At 42.7% G+C, this 20077-nt stretch overlaps 2 protein-coding genes across 2 annotated transcripts; both read left to right on the top strand.

The window, feature by feature from the left end:
- Positions 1 to 248: 248 nt before the first annotated feature.
- Positions 249 to 10478, top strand: LOC308136886 (solute carrier family 35 member F2-like; the record flags this gene model as incomplete). Its single annotated transcript, XM_080505420.1, has 9 exons — positions 249 to 361; positions 2258 to 2433; positions 2731 to 2858; positions 4672 to 4831; positions 6096 to 6252; positions 6317 to 6369; positions 7271 to 7425; positions 8585 to 8868; positions 10400 to 10478. The coding sequence occupies 9 exons, from the start codon at positions 249 to 251 to the stop codon at positions 10476 to 10478; spliced, it is 1305 nt and encodes a 434-aa protein (XP_080361546.1).
- An 80-nt stretch (positions 10479 to 10558) lies between these two features.
- On the top strand, positions 10559 to 17472 carry vstm5 (V-set and transmembrane domain containing 5). The gene is made up of 4 exons (XM_080515117.1): positions 10559 to 10717; positions 13237 to 13563; positions 16706 to 16849; positions 17024 to 17472. The coding sequence occupies exons 1-4, from the start codon at positions 10642 to 10644 to the stop codon at positions 17053 to 17055; spliced, it is 579 nt and encodes a 192-aa protein (XP_080371243.1). The 5' UTR covers positions 10559 to 10641; the 3' UTR covers positions 17056 to 17472.
- Positions 17473 to 20077: the final 2605 nt, after the last annotated feature.

Here is a 20077-nt window from a genome sequence, read left to right as displayed (position 1 = left end):
ACAGGTTATCCCATCAGATCAGTAAACAAAGGAGAGTATTGTGATTAATTTAAAAGTAGATGTCTTTCTCACCTCTTGTCTTCACGTGCTGCCAGCAGTCTTCTGCCCTTTATATGGAAACAGATAAGACCAACCTTTGCCCCCTGAGGCAGTTAATCATTCAGCTCCAAACACCATGAAAGTCAAGGAGCTTCAAGCTTCTCACAGTTAAACCTCTGGTCGGGCTCCTCCATCATCAACAAGAGGCGATGGATACCAAACAGCCCGGAGATTCAGAGTCTGGCAGCATGAGTCAGGGGAATCAAACCGGAGGTCTTCTGAGGAGGATCAGAGCATTTGACCCGAAGGAAGTTTTCACCTGGTGAGTGCTCACAACACTTATCAGCACTCGGCCAGCAGCCAAACAGCAATCGATCTGTGACTTTATGAAATAATCTTAAGATTGTTGTTTAAATACAGCTTAAAAACCGAATATCCCAGACTGAAGACTTCTTCAGAAAATACACTGCAGGCAACATGTCCACACACAGCTGGATGTGGAGGAGCTGCTGGCGTCTGGCATGACTCTCTCACTGTCTTTCTCACCGTGTCCTATATTTTAAGCAATATTTGTGCATGAAAATCACAGTTTATGAGAATGAAATATTTCAGAAGTTATCGTTTAGCCATTGTTTATAAGTTATTCGCTCTAAAGAGTTTAACCTATTTGCGAAACTGTCAATATTCAACTTGGTTTTCATTGTCATGAAGACGCTCTGCTGTCTGGATAATAATTCTCTCACCTCAGAGCAGTAGTGATGGTCCTGAGTATTTCTCATTGTACCATTTTACTCTAAAAGCAGTGAGTGTTTTAGATATTTTATCGTTGTAATATTTTCAACTCATCGGGATGTCCGCTTTCTCCTCTTTCATTTTTCTCCATTGAGTTGCGTTTTGAGGTTTTTGGTTTGTTTGTGATACGCTTCATGCAATCAGTGCAGTTGACTAATCATTTTCTTCACTCTCATCTGCACAAGCAACGTTTTTTTTCAGATTTTACCTGATATGTGAAAAATCAGCGCTCTGAAGTCTGGTTATAATATACAGATGAGTTGTTTGGACTGCAGCTTTTTGGTTTTTAGTGCAGTTTCATTGCATGTGATGAAAATTGGATGAAGCATTTAAGTGAGAAGAAAAACAATTTAGACAATGTGAACGTTACAAGACTGATAGCATTTTTAACGTGTGTTGATCTTAACACTAGATGAGATTAGAAAGTTTTACCTCATACATTATCAACACGCTAACACCAAATGCTGTACATAAATAGTCATAAAAACACAAACCATAAAAGACAATAAAACAATAAAGGCTAGCACAATGTCTTGCATGAGGTCCAGAGCCAAGGAGTAAAAATGGATATTTAAAAGCTGTACTAAAATCAAGAAGGAGCCTGTTTCGCGTGCACAATTAAGGCACTTCATAGTTTGAGAGCAGAATCAGAGGAAACTATGTAGCCTGAGCCTCTGTTGAAATGCCATGCTTTCTAAAAATGGTACCAAAAGAAAGAAGAAAAGAAAGAAGGGGCCCCAAGATAGAGCCCAGTGGAACCCCATATACTGTATGGAAGAGCGAGGCACAGAAATGTTGTGGCCCACTGTAGTTTGACGTCTGCCCATTTTAAACCTTCCTTATGCTTCATTATTAATGGTTAGAAATTATGAACAACTCAACTATACCCCCCCAATATTTTTTTTTCTTGTTATACAATCAGTGTATTTGATTTATCCTTGGTGAATTTCTACTGCTACTGTTCTCCTGTCAGGTATGTGTAAGTTACTTTTTATATTTTCTCAATGAAAAGAGGACAAAAGCCATGGGTAAAGTTAACAAATTCAATCTATTCTCACTGTAAATGCTTTGCTTTGTGGGAACTCCAAGTATAAAATCTACAAATTCACAGAATTCATATAAATTACCCAAAAACGCAAGATTATTTCCCGTTGGTAACGATGTCTTTGTGATTAATGGCAGTTATAAATCCCTTTTAAATGGTGCCATATTTATAAAAAAAAAACAACAACATATATTTGTGGGATGAGCAGCACACCTGGACATGCGTGTCGTGAAATATCGGCTAAATCTGGTGTAGGATTTGCTCTTTATGTGCACAGTTTTGTGATCAATGACTTTTATTCTGTTGATCTCCTCATGTGACAAAACATTGGTCATCCATCTTCACCGTGTTGCTCAGTTTCTCGTCTCTCTCTCTCTTCAGGCAGCTGGCTAAGACACTGGCCATGGGCCAGGGTCTAGCGGTGGTCATCTGTGGGACGGCCATCAGCTCTCAGTACCTGGCCACAGACTTCCAGGTGAACACGCCCATGCTGCAGAGCTTCCTCAACTACGTGCTGCTGTGTGCCACCTACACCTCCATGCTGCTCTTCAGAAGAGGTACACCTGCACTCAGTATCTGTGGAGGGTGCTACCAACAAACCAGCCTCACAGCTATATCACTGTGAAAAATCTATCTGTGCATAAATTACATTATTATATATTCATATAAAAATATTTACAATACTTTTTTTTCCCCTTTTTCCAAACTTGAGACAAAGTAATTTGTACCTTCAATGAATGAATGAATGAATGAATGAATGGACTGAATCTGCAGAGTCAACACTGTTTTCAGGCTTGTTGGTGAAACAAACGTGTCAGAACTGAAGTTGAGGGGGATTCCCCTTTAAAACGTAGGGGATGGAAATATTTTACAGATACTGAGGAAGAGATGGTGGAAGTACTTCCTGCTGGGACTGGTGGACGTGGAGGCAAACTACACGGTGGTTAAAGCGTACCAGTACACCACCATCACCAGCGTGCAGGTGAGCACACGTATGAGCCAATGGGAAACATCTGCAGAGGAATCGTACCGACACACATCTCGTGTTTAATTCTGACATCGGACTCCGGTCTCCACTTTAACGTCTTCCAAAACTTACTGTGCAGAAGTAACATAAGGTGGAGCTCATTGACAATTTCACCTTTCTGAATGGTGTTCTGAATGGAGTTTGCATGTGTTCCCTGTGTGTGCAGGGAAAAGCAAAAAATTAAAAGCATAAATGACTCACTAATGAAAGAATGTAGAAGATTATGAATATAGAGATATTATTAAAATAAATTTTTCAGCTTTCTTGAAACTCTGGTTTGTTTAAATTAATCTAATGCATGTATCCATGCAGACAAAATGAAATAAAAGGCCATAATAACTGTTTAAGGTGTGCACACTGCAGATTCTTTGGTCCAGTTACACGGCAACATTTGAAGTGAACAGGCATCGTTTTTGTGTTTTTGTTTCAGAAAAGTTTTGCATTTACACAGCAACATTTCGAGAACGATGCCATTTTCATGTTGGGCCATAAGATGACGCTGTTGTTTGTTTATGTATTGATACTACACACACTGGCAGCAGACAACAGTTTGCTTTAAACATCAATAATAGGAGAACACAGATATTTTAGTGGACAGAGTTGGATTGTTATTTCAGTGGCTGTCAAAATGTAGAAGTAGAATAGCAAAATAGTAGTAGAAAAGTGGCATTTTTCCCCATTTCCAGAGTCTGAGCATTTTTGAAAAGTTCCAGCCTGGTTGCTGTTTTCCACTGTCACATTTTCAGTGGCTCAGAGCACCATGGTCGTGTAAACGGACACCACAAATGCAACAAAAGTTTTGCATTTTCACCGGAAAACATTGTCCTGTACACAAGGCATTAGTTCGTTACTTTCAAAGTAAAAAACCTAAAATAATTAACACCTGTCATTTCATGTCTATAGGTCAGTTTACAACAATATATTATAAAAATTGAAAAAAATTCTGAATTTGGCCGAAATGCACCTTTTTTTCTTCAATGTTTTTTATGATAGCAAATGAAAGGTAACATATTTAAACAAGACTTTTACATACAAAAGTCATTAAGCATAACGCATGTTATTGTAGGAACTTGAAAAACGACGTTCTACCCCCCCCCCCCCCCCGCCCCACCCAATTCCCAAATTCCAATAAATCCACCGTTGACTGAACTCACCAGTTAACCACGAACACATCCTTTAAGGTCATGTTTACACTTCCCCAGGTTTTTTATGAAAACAGATATTTCCCCCTCTGCGATTACAAAAATAAAATCTTCACTGAAACAGACCTGGTCGAGAGCTTCCAAGAACATGCCAAACCTGTAGGGGGCAGTAGAATGAGACACATTAAGCCATAATAGCCAATCAGCATCGTGGAGAAAAAAAAATAATGACATCACTAATTGTGACATAAATATGAGTCTACCCCCCCCCCCCCCCCCCCCCCCCCCTTTAGATGCAGACAGAGACAGTTTTTTTCAGATCTCCACTGTGGCCAGAGCGTCTGGGAATCACTGTTTGTGGTGAGTTGTTGCTGCGTTTATGTATAAATGCACAGCGAAATATCACCGATTTTTTAAATACCCGGGTACATGTTTACATTGTGAGAGAAAACCCACACATGCACAGGGAGAACATGCAAACTCCACTCAAAGAAAGGCTCCTGAGCCCAAACTGGGCTCCACATCCACTGCCCCCTCCCCTCCCCCCCCCTCCCCTCCCCTCCACCCACCACCACACCGCCTTCATATTCATGGTGACTTTCCCCTCTGATCATCTCTCCCTGCAGTTGCTGGACTCCTTCGTGATCCCCGTGTTGATGTTACTGTCCTGGTGGGTTTTAAAGACTCGATACAGGCCGATCCACTACATCGCCGTCTGTGTCTGCCTCCTGGGGGTCGGGGCCATGGTGGGGGCCGACCTGCTGGCTGGGAGAGACCAGGGATCTGGTAATAATCACCCACTATTCGAATTCTTGAAGCTCATGGAGATTACTCCTAAACGTCAATGTCATTGATTACAGAGGCGCTAAGTCCTCTACCGTGTGATAAAATACTTAGAAATCAGTGTAAAGGAACATTGTATGCAGAGTTTACACTGATATCTCCTGCAAGGTGGTTTAAAACTCCCCAAATCACAAGTTTTTTCAGAATTTCAAATTTTAAGATTATCGGCTCGGGCTTTATTCTCCCTCAAATATTGTTTAAACACTATTAAATTCTAATTTGTAACAAAAAAGTGGACTAAATACGACTGAAACATTTAACAGTAGATGCCGTTTCTTGCAGTAGTCTGACGTCTGCTGATGTTCAAGCCCAGGTTCTCACATCTTCAGGACAAATGCATCAGTCAGGCAAAACAAATTGAAGAAGAATTGCTTAATTCATCAGTGAAATATTATATTTTATTTTCCAGTTTCCAAAGGACACTGCAGTGGACGACAACATTTCTATCAGATCTATGAGAGTATTTTCCTTCAGTTTACCATCGTTAGTTTAAAACAGGTCTGCAACCTGTGGCTCCTCAGCCACACTGTACTGGCTCTGTGAAGCTTTTAGAAAGAACTATAGATCTATCTTTATGTGCATATCCTGCTATTTTTCAAAAAAATGGTCTAATCTCCAGGCTAAAAATAGTCAAAATTGCTAAAAGCGACAACAGCTAAACCTACTACTATTAAAAAAAGGCTAAAATTGCACTGATAAACTAATTAAAAATGGTCAAAAAAGGGTAAAAAACAACTAATGTTGCTGAAACCGTTCTAACCATGAGGAAATGTACAGCATTTGCCTAAATGGCTAAAACATTAAAAATGGCTAAAGCAGAAAAAACATTTCATGAAAAGAAGCGATTCAAAGTAATTGGCCACAAAAGCAATGTCATATATCTCAATTGTAGTTGTGACAGTTCATGACTTCTGCATTTCAGTTAATTAAGTTTGCTTTGTGGCTCCAGACAAGTTTTATTTGGTGTAAAATTCCAAGTACAGGTTGCAGAAACTCTGGTTTTGAAGGTGAAGAGATGCAGGGGTTAGACAATCTGCTTACTTGACTGATAAATATACCGTTCAGAGCAATTTTACAATTCATAATAATAATTATATTGTAAACTGGTGATATTTAGAAGTGAAGCCAGCTTGTCTTTGGCAGGCGACCACGTGGAAGTATGCTATCCTGCATGAGCACAAAGATGTCTTCCGTTTGCTCCCCTCAGCCTCCAACATCTTATTAGGGGACGGTTTGGTGCTGCTGAGTGCGACGCTGTATGCCGTGTCCAACGTGTGCCAGGAGTACACGGTGAAGAACCTGAGCAGAGAGGAGTTCTTGGGCATGGTCGCCCTGTTCGGCACCATCATCAGCTCTGTGCAGATGTAAGTGAGCGGGCGGCCGGTCGGCGGAGCCTTTATTCTGGATAACCTCTGTTTGTCTGTCCAGGGCCGTTCTGGAACGCCATGAAATCCCCGCCATCAAGTGGAGCTGGCAAGTCGGTCGGTACACCTGCAGCGTTTCTGTCTGTGTCTCCTGTCAGACAGTTATAATGTCAAAGTGCTTCTTAAGAGACGCCAAAAAACATCAGTCATCGGGAAAATCTTTATCAAAACACAAAGCTTTCATGCTCCATCTTACAGTCATGAATGTACCTGTGTAATCCTTTTAGAAATTACAAATGACAAAGTAAAGTGTTGCAATGACTAAGTTTATGACTCTCACCCGTCAACAAAATGAAAACTCTAAATCCTTTAAAGGAGTCATATTATGCAGCTCTTCAACACTTTCACATGGTCTTGTTGGTCCAAAAACCTTCTGTTCAAAGTTTATTGCCCCAAATCCAGCTTTCTCCTTGACTTTCCTCCATTTGAATATTGGATCATAGGAGCTGCATTCAGAATCTGCTGTGTCTGTGTGAGCTGGACTGGCTCCGCCCACACATGACCATCTATGGGAAGAGGAGGAACTACTTCCTCTCGTGGTGCCATGTGCCAGAGCAGAGTTGCATGATTGTGGGAGGAGTCAAAGGGGAGGAGCTTACATTGATTGTGATTGGCCAAACCCCCGATGACACTATATAGGTCTCGATTTCTGATTGGCTGCTTGGAGCAACACACTTTTTAAAACCTGGAACAAGCCAGGGAGAGAGAGGACACACTTTCTTCTCTTCTGGGGCGTCGGTTCAGGTATGGGGATGATTAGTACTCTTGGAAAACCAGTAGAAAATACATTTTGCATAATATGAGCCCTTTAAGAGAGCGATAATGTGCCCAGACAACTCAAAAGTCCTCATTTTGACTATCACTCAACTATAAATGAGGTTTGCTTTGGACAGTGAAGTAGATGTCAGACTGAAGTGATGGTTGCTATGAGCTAACAGTTGTACCTCCCTCCTGTCAGGACTCCTGTTCTCTGCATACGCGTTGTGTATGTACACGCTGTACAGCTGCATGCCCATCGTGATCAAACTGACCAGCGCCACGTCCGTCAACCTCTCCCTGCTCACCGCCGACCTCTTCAGCCTCTTCTGTGGAATCTTCCTCTTCCAGTACAACGTGAGGGCACACACGCGCTCCACAAAATGACTATGTCTGTGTGGAATTCCCACGTTCGACCTACCGAGGAACACTGTGACCGAACAAAGTGAAGATGAACGGCTGAATGGAGTTACATCCTCCAACTCATAACTCGGACTTTGAACAAGCTCATGAGAGATGGAACACTTTGGTACATTTATCTTTGGCCCTTTTGCAGTGGCTCCCTGAAGCTTTGAGAAAATTAGACCTTTTGTTTCCCCCTCTTTTTTTCTTTTTGGGGAAAAAAGGGGGAAAAAAGATTAGACCTAAAAAAATTATACCTAAGTAAGCATTATATCTTGTTTCCATTCCCGTTGAGCAGAAAGTGGTCCAAAACACGTCCACAAAACGTTTCCTCTATGTATACTTGTGGGAGACGGCCTCAATGAAGGTTTTCTAGTTCAAGACATACACATTTTTTTTTAAATCCTGGTCTCTCTGAGGACATCTTCTAGAAGTTCCAGGATAACATCTTGTTGACATGTTTTGTAACAGTTTTTGCTCAGGGGAGGGGGGGGGCACCCAAAACTGCTAAAAAGGATCTAAAATTGTCAAAGGGGGTCATATTATCCAGCTTGTTGTTCAGTCTTATTGTTCCAAAAACTTTCTATTCAAAGTTTATTGCCCCAAATCCAGATTTTCCTTGATTTCTATCCTTGGAGCTGCATTCAGAATCTGCTGTGTCTGTGTGAGCTGGACTGGCTCCGCCCACACATGATCATCTATGGGAAGAGGAGGAAGTACTTTCTCTCATGGTGCAATGTGCCAGAGCAGAGCTGCCTGATTGTGGGAGGAGTCAAAGGGGAGGAGCCTACCTTGATTGTGATTGGCTAAACCCCCGATGACACGATATAGGGTTTGATTTCTGATTGGCTGCTTGGAGCAACACACTTTTTAAAACCTGGAACAAGCCAGGGAGAGAGAGGACACACTTTCTTCTCTTCTGGGGCGTCGGTCCAGGTGTGGGGATGATTATTATTGCCGGAAAACCTTTATAATGGATAAAATGACCCCTTTGAAACAGCTGAAATGCTGAAAAAGAAGGTTGAAACTGTTAAAAAAAAAAGGTACAAAAACAGCTGAAAACGTAATGAAATCTCTCTCTTGCTCTCTCTCTCTCTCTCTCTCTCTCTCTCAGTTCTCTGGACTCTACCTGCTCTCTCTCGTGGTCATCCTCATCGGCTTCATTGCCTTCAACGCCGTGCCGACGCCTGCTGCCCATACAGACCCCCCTCCCTCCCCTTGCCCCCCCTCCTCCCCTTCGTCTCTCTGTGAGGAGGGGGACTGTGACACCGCCTGGGGAGACGGGGAGGACACAGACCGAGAGGAGGATGAAACAAAGGAGGGAAGGAATAGTTCACAGAGCGTCAGAGGAGAAATCGCTGAGGACAATGTTGCTGCTGATGAACAAAGCACAAAACTGTAAACAAGCCAAAATGTATGTTTTAAAGAGAGTTTTTGAGTTTTGCTTGCATCCACCAGCTTACAAGTGGCCTCATATTAAAAATGCACAATAAATAAAAGACGATGAGAAGACGACACAGGTCATAGTTAAACTTCAGTATATTTAAATCCAATGTTGTTACTTTTGTTATGATATTGAGTCTTCTGTTCTGTTTGAGGGATGCAATCAAAATGTTTAATTTATTTTAGTTTGGATATTAAAAATAATAATAATAATAATACATAAATTAATAAAAAATAAAAAAATACAACCTGTAAGATGTTTACTTATATGTCATAAGAGCATTACATCAATGCAACATTAATAAAAGACATGCAGTAAGCGACAAAGCTCTCCAGTAATTCTACAATAATTTGTTCTGTCTGCAATAGACATGCACAAATAAAAAAACGATTAAAATGTACCGTTGGCTATCTCAGGGACGTTTCCACACTTTTTCCAAAATGATTAGTATATGAGATATGAGTACGGTAATTATAAATGTAACTGTGATGTACATCCATGGCTGAAATGTGATTGGTTAAATGCTTAAATATGGAAATACACGCCAGGGGAGAAGCTATAGGTTGCCAGGGTAAAGAAATCTGCATGAGGCCTTCACATTCAATCCTGCAGCGTAAAACAAGTGTCGGTCACGCTGCTGCTGCTTCAACCAATCAGAGTTTGAGTTGGGGATCATCAGTTTACTCTCCAGCGCTAGCTGACTCCATCGGTAACAAACTGTACGAACAAAAATAGAGTGGTGTTGATTGTACTGGCGGTTTTATCAACGTGCAATTTGCTGAAGGAGATAAAGGGATTTGCTTGCAGATTTATTGTAAAAACTTATTTCAAGTAGTCATTGAACGCACCGCAGCACTCCAAGCAACATCATCATTGAATCAGACGCCAGTTGATCCAGCCTGTGTGTGCACCGGCTCGTATTCCAGACGGAATTGTGAAGTCTGGACTTGAAAACTTGGGATGTTGCCACTCTGGAGCAAGAGCGCTAACCGCTGCCTCACTGTGGTTTCACTCACATCCTGATTCAAAAATAAACTCTTCGGGACAGCGTGACTCACAGTTACCACATACATGTGACGGCGAGGTTGGCTTTCAAATGTAAGAATGGATATTTGTAATATTTTGTATGGTTACCATAGTGCTTTATCCGCTAAACAAATGTACCTATCGAGAAGAAGGCAGATGAAAACATGCCGGCGAAAGCCAAATGCCAGTTCACTCTAATTGTTGTAACTGCACAGGTGAATTGACACTTCCTGTTTGACACGTTCTACCAGGTGTGTTCAGAGCCCGAATGGGGAATTCAACCTGTCCTGGTTTCACTTTGTGTCTGTCTGTCTGTGTATACCCACTGGTGGGTGTTTGAAGGACGGCCTTCCCAAGTGCTCTCCAGCTTTCTTCCCTGAGGTGTGTGTGTGTGTGTGTGTGTGTGTGTGTGGGGGGGGTGTCAGTGATCTCACAGTGGCTCGATGTGTGTTTACTCAGTAATCTCTGGCTGAACCTGTCGGATAGGTGTGGGCTGGCTGGCAGCGACTTGCGCAGGTATGACGAGAAATCCTCCTGAGAAGGGAGGGAAACTCACACACTCCATGGTGCGTCTGTAGGCTCAGGAGGATCACCCCCCCAGAACAGACACGGCGGAGGACCAGGAAACGGAGACAAACTGCTCAGCATGTGAAATAACCTGGAGGAGATTCTTCTGTTCGACATATGGGTCTGGGATTCTAATGTGGCATTTCAGGCTCTGGGACGTACAAGATGTCGCTGTGTTTCTCGGCATCACATTATATATGTGCCACCTAGGTGAGGTTCACATCACATCTCTGCCTTTGTCTTTGCCGCTTTAACAGCTTTCCAATATGAAAATACTACATGTGCTCAGGGCCGAAAATATTGGCGCTGCTCCTTTTTATACTAGAAGAAAACTGACAACAGCAAGTTGGTAAAACGCACATTGTTCAGTGTGTCGTGACTGAGGGTCAAATGATCATCATAGTAGTGTTCCTGTAAAGCACTTCTGCGTGAGATCGGTTGATCTGCCTAAACCTAGCCCCTAACCTTTAGCGTTGTGTGATTGACCAATGCTTGATCAGCCAAAATGTGAGCTAATAAAGGATCAATTATTTGTGCGACAGGTGGATAGCGACTATAACCCACAAGTGCCGGGACATTCACATAGGTGAGGTTTTAACTACCATAGGGAGGTGAAACATTAAACTCCCAAAAATGTGAAAAGGATTGAAAGCAAATGAAAACACAAAGAAATGTCTTTCTTCGGCTTTTTGCAAATGACACCTTTATTGAACCGACAAAAATCCTGGGAAACGGAGGAGGTTTAACTTTGAGCGCATTCAAAAAAAAAAAAAAAAAACAGGTACTTCTCCTACAGCGTGCGACTTCTTAGTCAGCACTGCTATTCTGACTTTGAATTCCTTACCAGTGCTTCACCGAGCACACACACCACCAGCAGAACCAGATCCACCGCTGACACTCGTGTGAAAACATCCAGCGCAGGGCCGGCCAAAACGGCCGTGAGGCCAACGCGTCTGTCTGACGGCAAATTGATGGTTCGCAGCGAGTCAGACCAGTTTCATTGAGTTTCAACTTGACGGAGGAGCACATCTGTGAACATATTGGAATTCAAGGCTTCGTGGAGCAGCAGTCACTAATTAACTGTGTCATGTTAAATATTGGCCTTTTTAAAGCTCTTTTTATGAAGCCGACCTGTTTCTGCAGTCGCATCTATAGACAAAGGTTGAACTGTCAACTTCCAATAGTTTCTGCCATCCGACCCCAATCTCTCAGGCTGGCTTGTTTATATTCTTGACTAAGCAAATCAGAGAGGGTAAACTCCCATCCTGCACAGTCACACCTGTCCCGACACCTACAGTATCTCACCTTTCACAGGGGTTATAACAAAGTGTCTAAAACATACGATCTCCAAACTGGGTTGTATTCATCTTCTTTACCAGGCTTGACCTATTTTATAATCACTGTAAGAGGCAAGCGTGCCACTGTACCACATGTTTACCTCTAATCTGGAATTAAAGGTACAATATTCTCCTCTGCAATGCATTTAACAGACAACCGTGCATGGACCTTTCATATATTTCTCATACCTCAGCACCGTGCTTGAGTTTCAACTCAATGTGCGTTTCAACATTTCAATGTGACCATCAATAAGAAAACACACAGGGACAACTGTAATGTGTACATTTAAAAAAAATAAAATAAAACTGGAGTATCTTCAAGCATTCAGTCACATGCCACAAATTAGATTTTCCACATTTTGAAAATACTGTCTCTCAGCACGATGATGTCGACAGAATATAAGAATGAACAACAATGGACAACGGGCAACTTCTGCTTATGAGACCAAAAACCTGCCAGAAAAACAGCATTGTGACTAATGTGCTGTTTTAAAGTAGCACAATGACCTTGTAACAAGAACACAACTGATTAGTTTCATGAAAGCCGTGGATCAATTCCAGTTAGTGAAATGCTTGTTAACATGGTGGAAACAGCTGCTCTCTCTCTCTCTCTCTCTCTCTCTCTCTCTCTGTGTTATGATATGGGATTAGCATTAGCTTCTAGCTTGTCAAATAGCATTTAGTTCCGGGATATAAAAAGTCTCCTGCATGTTGGTAGTTTGTCAAAGATTTTCAATTGTTGCTTCTCCTGCCTGTCCTGAATTAATCAATCTGTTATTTTCTTAAGAAGTGTTAACATGCAGATTATAGAGCATCTTCCAGATTGTGCAGCAGTGGTGGCTGGTGATACATTTCTTAGCTGGGGCTCTTCATTATTATTCATTTTCAGCCAATGTCATTAAATCACAGTGCTATTATAAACCACCTTACATCAGTCTTGCCTTTTTTTAGATTGAGAGAGGCCTCCAGTGATGAAACGTTATAGTTCCTTCAAACAGCTAGTGAATAGAAAGTACTTATAAAGACTCTTTTTATCAACATGCTTGTAAACAAATACAAGCAGATGCTTCATTAGTACCTTTTAGAGAATGGATGTGTTTTTGTCTGAGTTTAGGAAGAACACAAGGAATATCAGGTATGTTTTCAGACGCTGATTGGTTTAATTTCATGTCTGGTGTTAATCAATCATTAGTGAGATTGCAGGGGGGGGGTTGCACCCAGAAGCCCTCCACTGGTCAGCCGTCACTGTCATAGAGCATCTTCCTCCCACTAACTGATGTAGAATGATTCTTGCTCTTCATATTTATCCACATCTACAAATAAAAAGGCCCTTCTCATGCTTTTCTGTTTCCAGATGTTAAAACGTTGTGCTGTGTCTCTTGTCTCTCGAAGCCAGAGCCATCTCCGTCCATTCCCCTCAGAGGAGCTTCACCAGGTCTGTGCAGGAGGATGTGTTTTTCTCTGTGGACATTACGTGCAGTGGGATCCCCACCATACAATGGACCTTTATGTCGGGGGCGGTGAGCCGCTTCATCGGGACTTGGCAGCCGGGTCTGCACACCAACATAACGGATGACTACAGCAGCAGGGTGCAGGCTTACGACAATGGCTCCATGGGCCTGTCGGACCTGCGGCTGCAGGACGCAGGATACTACGTGGTCACTATCCTGGAGGCGTCGGGGAGCAGCAAGGACGCAGGCTTCGTCCTGAAAGTGAATGGTGAGCGACTCCTCCCATCTATGAATGCTGAAGATCTAATCGTGCTGAACCAGACGAGACGGTGTTTCTTAAGTCCCGTAGTCGGAGAACATCGGTTCTCCATAATCTGCTATGTCCCTGCTCCGTATTCATAAATCCACTGATTAGACTGACGAGTAGAGGAGACACAGACGCCCTTGTTTTTCCATTTGCATACGTCGATGTGCACTGATACACTGATATGCCAGTCCTGGGTTTTGGTGCGCTGAGCCCTTCCCAAATAACAGCGGGTGCAAGGTGGAGCCTGGACAGGATAGCAGTCCATCACAAACATTGTGCCAACTGTCCAACTGTGGAACGTCTTATAGTTCACTGCAGAAGGCTTGAGGCCTTCACGACACTGGTCAGTTTGACTCTGTGACCTCGTGTAAGATTTCATGCTTGTGGGAAGCAGACTTACTGATATTGTGCCCACAGTTGATGATGGCTACAGCACAAGGAGAAACTAGAAACACAAGATGTAAAGATGAAAGTGTCGGACTGCAGGTTGAGAAGCGACCGTATTGGAAAGACTCACCTGAGGCCTCGTTTACACGGCCCAACGTTTTCAAGTGAAAAACACATCACTTTAGTTGCATTCTATGTGTTTGTTTACAGGACCATGCTCAGAGCCACGGAATACACAACTTTTGAAAACGGGTCCCAAGGTGGAACTTTTCCAAAATGCTCTGTCTCCGTGGGAGGGAGGGGGCGGTATACAGCGCTCTGAAAAAGGTTCACGTTCTCAAAATGTTGTCGTGTAAACGCGAAACTTTCCTGAAACGAAATCTATGCATGTTCGGTTGAAACGTCGGCGCGTAAACGTGGCCTGGATTTTCTCTGGAACAGGACGATGACTCGTTTGTCGCTCCCCTGTCCTCTGATCCGTCGCCGAACTGGAAGAGTTAACTCCAAGTTGTGAACTTTCTCTCGCCGTTCAGGTGACTGACAAGTTGGCTTCAATCTAAATGTTCAACAAAGCCCCAGATTGGAGCAGCCGTCTTACGCCCTGGTGCCAAATCGAAGCGACGGCAAATCTGACATGAGAAAAGACAAGCAGAGCGTGAAAAAGAATTCCTCGACAGGATTTAACAGGCATGCAGCGTCCTGATTACCGCATGAAAAAAAACTGCAGTGGTCTCGACAACAGAGTACGGTCGACTTTACCGAGAAGCTGCGGAAAGAAACTGGAGTTTTGCTCAGATGTTTACATTTTGTTGCATGTATGTGAGCAGTTTCCACATTTAAGTCCACTTCTGTTTACTTTTCTGTTATTAGCTTCCTCCTTCTCAATTTGATGGGCCCTATTTGGTGTCCCTGCTGTGAAAGGAGTCTTTGTCACTTTCACACCTGATGCCAGGTTTTCATTTTCACCTGAGCAAACGCAGCAAATATTCACGAGTACATCGGCGCTGGTGTGTGTGTGTGTGGGTCCAGGTTTGTGGTCAGATGGGCTGGATGAGGAAACCACAGCACCATCGACTGATTGAAGAACGAGTCCAAGTACTCTCAAAGCCTCTGCACTCCGTTTGTTGTTTGAACAAATCTTCAGCACAAGCTGAAGTTAGTTTTGTTACACATTCCAGGAGGGAGACGTTGATAAAAAAAAAAATAAAAAAACGACTGCAGGATCTTCGTACATTCATTCATGTGGCCGACACGAGGACGGGAAGGCTCCCCATGTGAAACTGTGAGCTGTTTCTGCCCCCGTACAGCACAAACTGCAGAATTGTAAAGCAACTCACCTATTCTCATGAGAGCAGGACGCCTCGGCTGTACCTGCAGCTCTGATGGGACCACTGATCAACACGGGGCGATCAAATTCAGTCTGTAGTACGATGCCGATTAGTGTTTTGTGGATGTGAAACTGTTTTGAGTCTGTTTTTGTTCGGCTGCCTCGGTCCCGCCGATGTTTGGCGCTCGACTGAGGCTGCATGCAATTAAATCGTCGGCGAGCAGCGAGGAAGACCGACGGCGTTCCCCACATGGGAAGAACCTATACGAGGATACATGCGCATATATGAAGCCTATAAGCAGTATATATGCACATATCTGTGTATATATGCCACATATAGGCAAAATTGAGGTGCATATATGTGAACATACAGGCCATATAGGTCTCCTGTACTGCTTCTTTATTTCCACATATATATATAGCCCTTATCTCACTTCGGCAACTGTCATACATTATCAAGGCAATAACTAAGAACTAACTAAAAAACAATTATGTAAGAAGAACATATACGTGCATATATGTACCTATATAGGTACCTGTATGCACGTATATAGGTACATATATGTGCATTTATGTACATCTAATATAGGAAAACGGCCAATTTTATATATGTCATATATATATATATATATATATATTAAAAACCTATATCAAAACCTATATTAAAACCTATATATTTATATAGGTTCTTTCCATGTGGGTCTGTGTCGGCTCCTCCTCAGTGCAGGACGTCAGCAGGCTGTCAGTGGAGGTGCAGGAGGACAACGTGCAGCAGTTTCGTCTCCAGACTGACCTTCTGCCGGCTCCTCGGTGATTCCTTTGGACACTGGGACGATTGTGGCAGTTTAGAGTTTTGAAAACGAGCCTCTGGGTGGTCCGAAAATATATAAGCAAGATTGCAGGGGTGAGGGTTGTCTCTGGAAGTGACACTGGAAATGCTGCTGTGAATCGTAGCTGTTGTTGCATCATCAAGCATGTAAATAAAGGCGCCCTGCTCTCCTTTGACCTGATCCCAGCGAGCTGAACGTCAGCGTCGTCGACAGCAGGTATTCCTCTGCAAAGGTCAGGGTGACCCAGCGCAGAAGTTTGTCGCAAACTTTATGACCAAAAGAGCTTTTTTTTTTGTGATCCACTTCAAACTTCTCTCAGTCAAAACACACATTTAACCTTTCATGAGGCACAGCCTCTAAAGTTCTACGCAGCAGTTTTGAAACATGTACATAAACTATCTTGTGTTGCATTTATGAAGTTATATTACAATTCAAGATGGGGGGAAATCTTTTAATATACAATAGAATAGAAATACCTTATGAATCCCAGAGGCTCTACGTGTCCTCCCACGTGTGTTGCGGTTGAACTGACTTGTCCCTGGTGCTTCCCGTCCCTCAGAGGTGCTGTACGAGGACCTTCAGTACCTGTCTGTCTCGGCCTTAGTGCTGGCCGGTCTGGCTGGACTGCTCATGCTGACCATGTGGCTGCTGGACAAGCTATACAGGAAGATCGTCGCGTGGAGACGCAGGAAACGGATGCGAGGTAAAAGCAGCGCTCTGAGGCAGACGTCATGTTTCAGTGCACTTCGAAAAAGGTCGTCCAAATAATCTGTTTGAGTTCGTACAACTGCTCTGTTTGCTAAAAGATTGGCCCCACAGTGAAATGCTTCGTGCGCTCATCTCCCGTGTTGACGCGGTTAATCTTCCCTCTTCGCAGAAAATGATGCAACCGAGCTGCAGCCTCGTTGACGTTTGTCCTCACTGGGAGACACGTGGATCTTAAAACCTGCCGCAGTGGAAGGAGACGATTACTGTGTGTAACCTCATGCTTCGACATAATGTCCTTTCTCAAATCAGACGACTTGTGTTTCTCACATTCACACACTGGAGACTCCATATTTATGCGCTTGAGACGTGGACAGGATGAGAGGAGACCGACCCAGGAACTCTACCCGCAGAGCCACAGACACAGAAGACGAACTTCTAAAGCTGAAGTCCCGCACCATGTTTACATTTTATACAGTTTCTGTACATACGTCACACCTGACAACGTTACAAAATGTATTTATTGTCTAAACACGTGAAATTAGTTTTTTGTTTCTACTCGTGACGCACACTGAAGCTGACATTAGGCCTCGGCTGCAGGAATGAAATAAATCCAAGAATCTGGTGAAAGTAAAACCTGAAACCTTTTTTGTTTTTTTGTTTGTTTTTTTTAGCACAATGTGAAATCATTAGTGGAGGATTTCAGATGGTCCCACATTATACAAAACTGACTTGGTTTTCTAACAGTGACATGTGTCCCCATAGCTTCTGTATGAGGACCCAGAAGTGAAGAAATGTTGTTCATCTCCCTCACTTGCTTCTTCCACGTTTTCGTGTGCTCATACAGGCCAATCGCAGATTTTCCCTTCATGACATCAAATGGGAAAATAACAGCTCTTTGACTCTCTCACAGGTAGATAAACACTCACAAAGATTACTGATATAATATAAATAAATTCAGTATGATGTCTTGATTCAGTACAATATGCAGAATAATTTCAGTCAAAAAAAATACTGGCTAAATTCAGTGTAATATACTGATGTTGGGACCATTATGTAGGTATTTACTACGTCATATGGATCACTATTTATGTTTTGGTTGGCTATCGATAATGATTAATAATGATCAAAGATAGTTATTAATAATGTTGAAATGTAATCTGATGTGTATCAGAACCTCGGAGCTCCACCTGTCGTAACAGGAAATGATAGTCAATCAGTTCTATCAGTCTCATAAGATATACTAAACAGTTAATCAGGAATTTTAATTAATAGTTAAATTAATTACAATTACCAGAATTAACAGTCAAGGTTGAAGGATTTTGGAGTTCTTGACACAGAAGAGGTCGACATTTCATTCACCTTTGTGCTCATTAATAAAACAACAAGTATGATTCCAAAAATATATTTATTTACAATGAAAACAAATAAAACACATTCTAACTACCTATATACAGCTGGGTGTGTGTAGGTGTGTGTGTGTGTGTGTGTGTGGAGAGAGAAAGAGAGATAGAGAGTTGGAGGGAGTGTGTGTGTGTGAGACGTGTGATGGAACTACAAAACAAGATGGCGGATCACAAGAAACTACATTCCAAATGGAGGTTGTCAGAGAACGGGAGGTCTGTCCTTTACAGCTGGCCATGTGCTGATAGCAATGGAACAATAGAAGCTAGCCACAGCATCTGCTTCCTGTGTGTCTCTGCTAAAGGACCATTTCTAGAATGAGTTGATGTGAATGCGATTTGTCTTGTAAAACTTCAGGAGTCGTCAGATGGTGTTTGGTTACTGTGTGATGTTGTCTTTGATGTGATATGTGTAGGATTGTGAGTTAACTAGTTAGTAAAGCAAAGATTAGCATGCAGACCTTGTGTCTGTGGCAGAGCTAACGTTGGTTTACAAGTTGATAACGGCTCCTAATATCATTATCTATAGAACTCAATCACTGTAACAGAATCGACACATCTTCATGAAAGGTAAACAGTTCTATCATAGCATCAAGTTTAACTAATCTCAGGTAATGCCCAGTTGTTCCCACTTCCTTGAAGGAGTTCAGTTGTTGTCCTGGCTGGAGGGAAGCTGGTGTCTTCTCCTGTAGTTAGCACCTCCTGCTAACTGTGGTTGCTGGTTCTGCAGGCTGAGGAGAAGAAGATGAAGTTGATGTTTCAGGAGTCCTTCTTTGCAGCTCCTGGTTGTTCCTTTTGTCCAGACTGAGGAGCTGGTCGCTCAGGTCCGTGATGGTTTTCCTGCTTGTTCAGGAAAAACACAAAGAAGCTCTGTGAGGGTCCCTGGTCCCGTCCTGGAGGAACTGGTTGGTTTCCCTGGAGATCAGACTCTGGGTGCTGGTCTCTGGATCAGGGGAAGGTCTGACCCTCGTGGTGGGTCAGCAGATGAGTTGAGGAGTGAAGCCCTCTGGTTGCCGGCCTCTCATGTTAGCTGTGTGCTAACGCTGGATGAGCTGCTCTGCAGCAACCCACCTCCTTGGAGTTTGCTTTGCAAGAGTCTCTTGAGATGGAGGCTGGCTGAAGCCTTTTGTCCACGTGTGACTTCAGAGGTGTCGAAGCCTGAGAGCTTCAACCAATCAGTGACTGGCTAAATGCATGGGGGGAGAGTCTTGAGCAGAAAGGGGGGGGGTCCTGGAGAATGTCCCCCCTTCCCCACTCTAGGTGTGAAAGGCCATCACATTCCTGGGTCTGAATTCATGTCATGACTGCGTCTCATGACAAATGAATATTGTCTCTCCCCAGAAATGAACAAACTTTGTGTTCCTGCAGATCCCAACACTGATTAAATTGAGTAAAAACTCCTGAATAAATGTAGTATAATACATTGAATAAATCTAGTAAAATATACACAATAAATTCAGTTTAAAAATGTTGAATAAATTCAGTGTAGTATACTGTATAGATTTAGTGTAATATACTGAATAAATTCAGTAAAATACACTGATTAAATTAAAAACCACTGATTTCATATGTTTCACCCTCACAGGTAGCAGGAGCTCCCGTTAGCTACTTGGTACCTGCAACAACATATTCAGACAAGCAATATTTTCAACTCGCCATCTTCAGAAACTTCTCCTTCTGGGTCACATTCTGCTTCAAACTGGTTGAACCACGAATAAATCTACTGTAAACGTTGACGCGTGGTAATACTGTGATGGATGAACTGGTTTCCCTGTTAACTGGTGACCGACTTCTTCCACCGGTGCTGGTAGTAACACATATTA

Source organism: Blennius ocellaris, assembly GCF_963422515.1.
Source record: "Blennius ocellaris genome assembly, chromosome: 2".
In the NCBI taxonomy this organism is placed as follows: Eukaryota; Metazoa; Chordata; class Actinopteri; order Blenniiformes; family Blenniidae; genus Blennius; species Blennius ocellaris.
This window is presented reverse-complemented; position numbering and strand designations above follow the sequence as displayed.

Coding starts and splice junctions, on each gene's coding strand:
- vstm5 (XM_080515117.1), top strand. CDS start 10,642: ATGTGGCATTTCAGGCTCTGGGACGTACAAGATGTCGCTGTGTTTCTC. Junction 13,564..16,705: donor CTTCGTCCTGAAAGTGAATG/GTGAGCGACTCC, acceptor CCCGTCCCTCAG/AGGTGCTGTACGAGGACCTT. Junction 16,850..17,023: donor ACGCAGGAAACGGATGCGAG/GTAAAAGCAGCG, acceptor CCCTCTTCGCAG/AAAATGATGCAACCGAGCTG.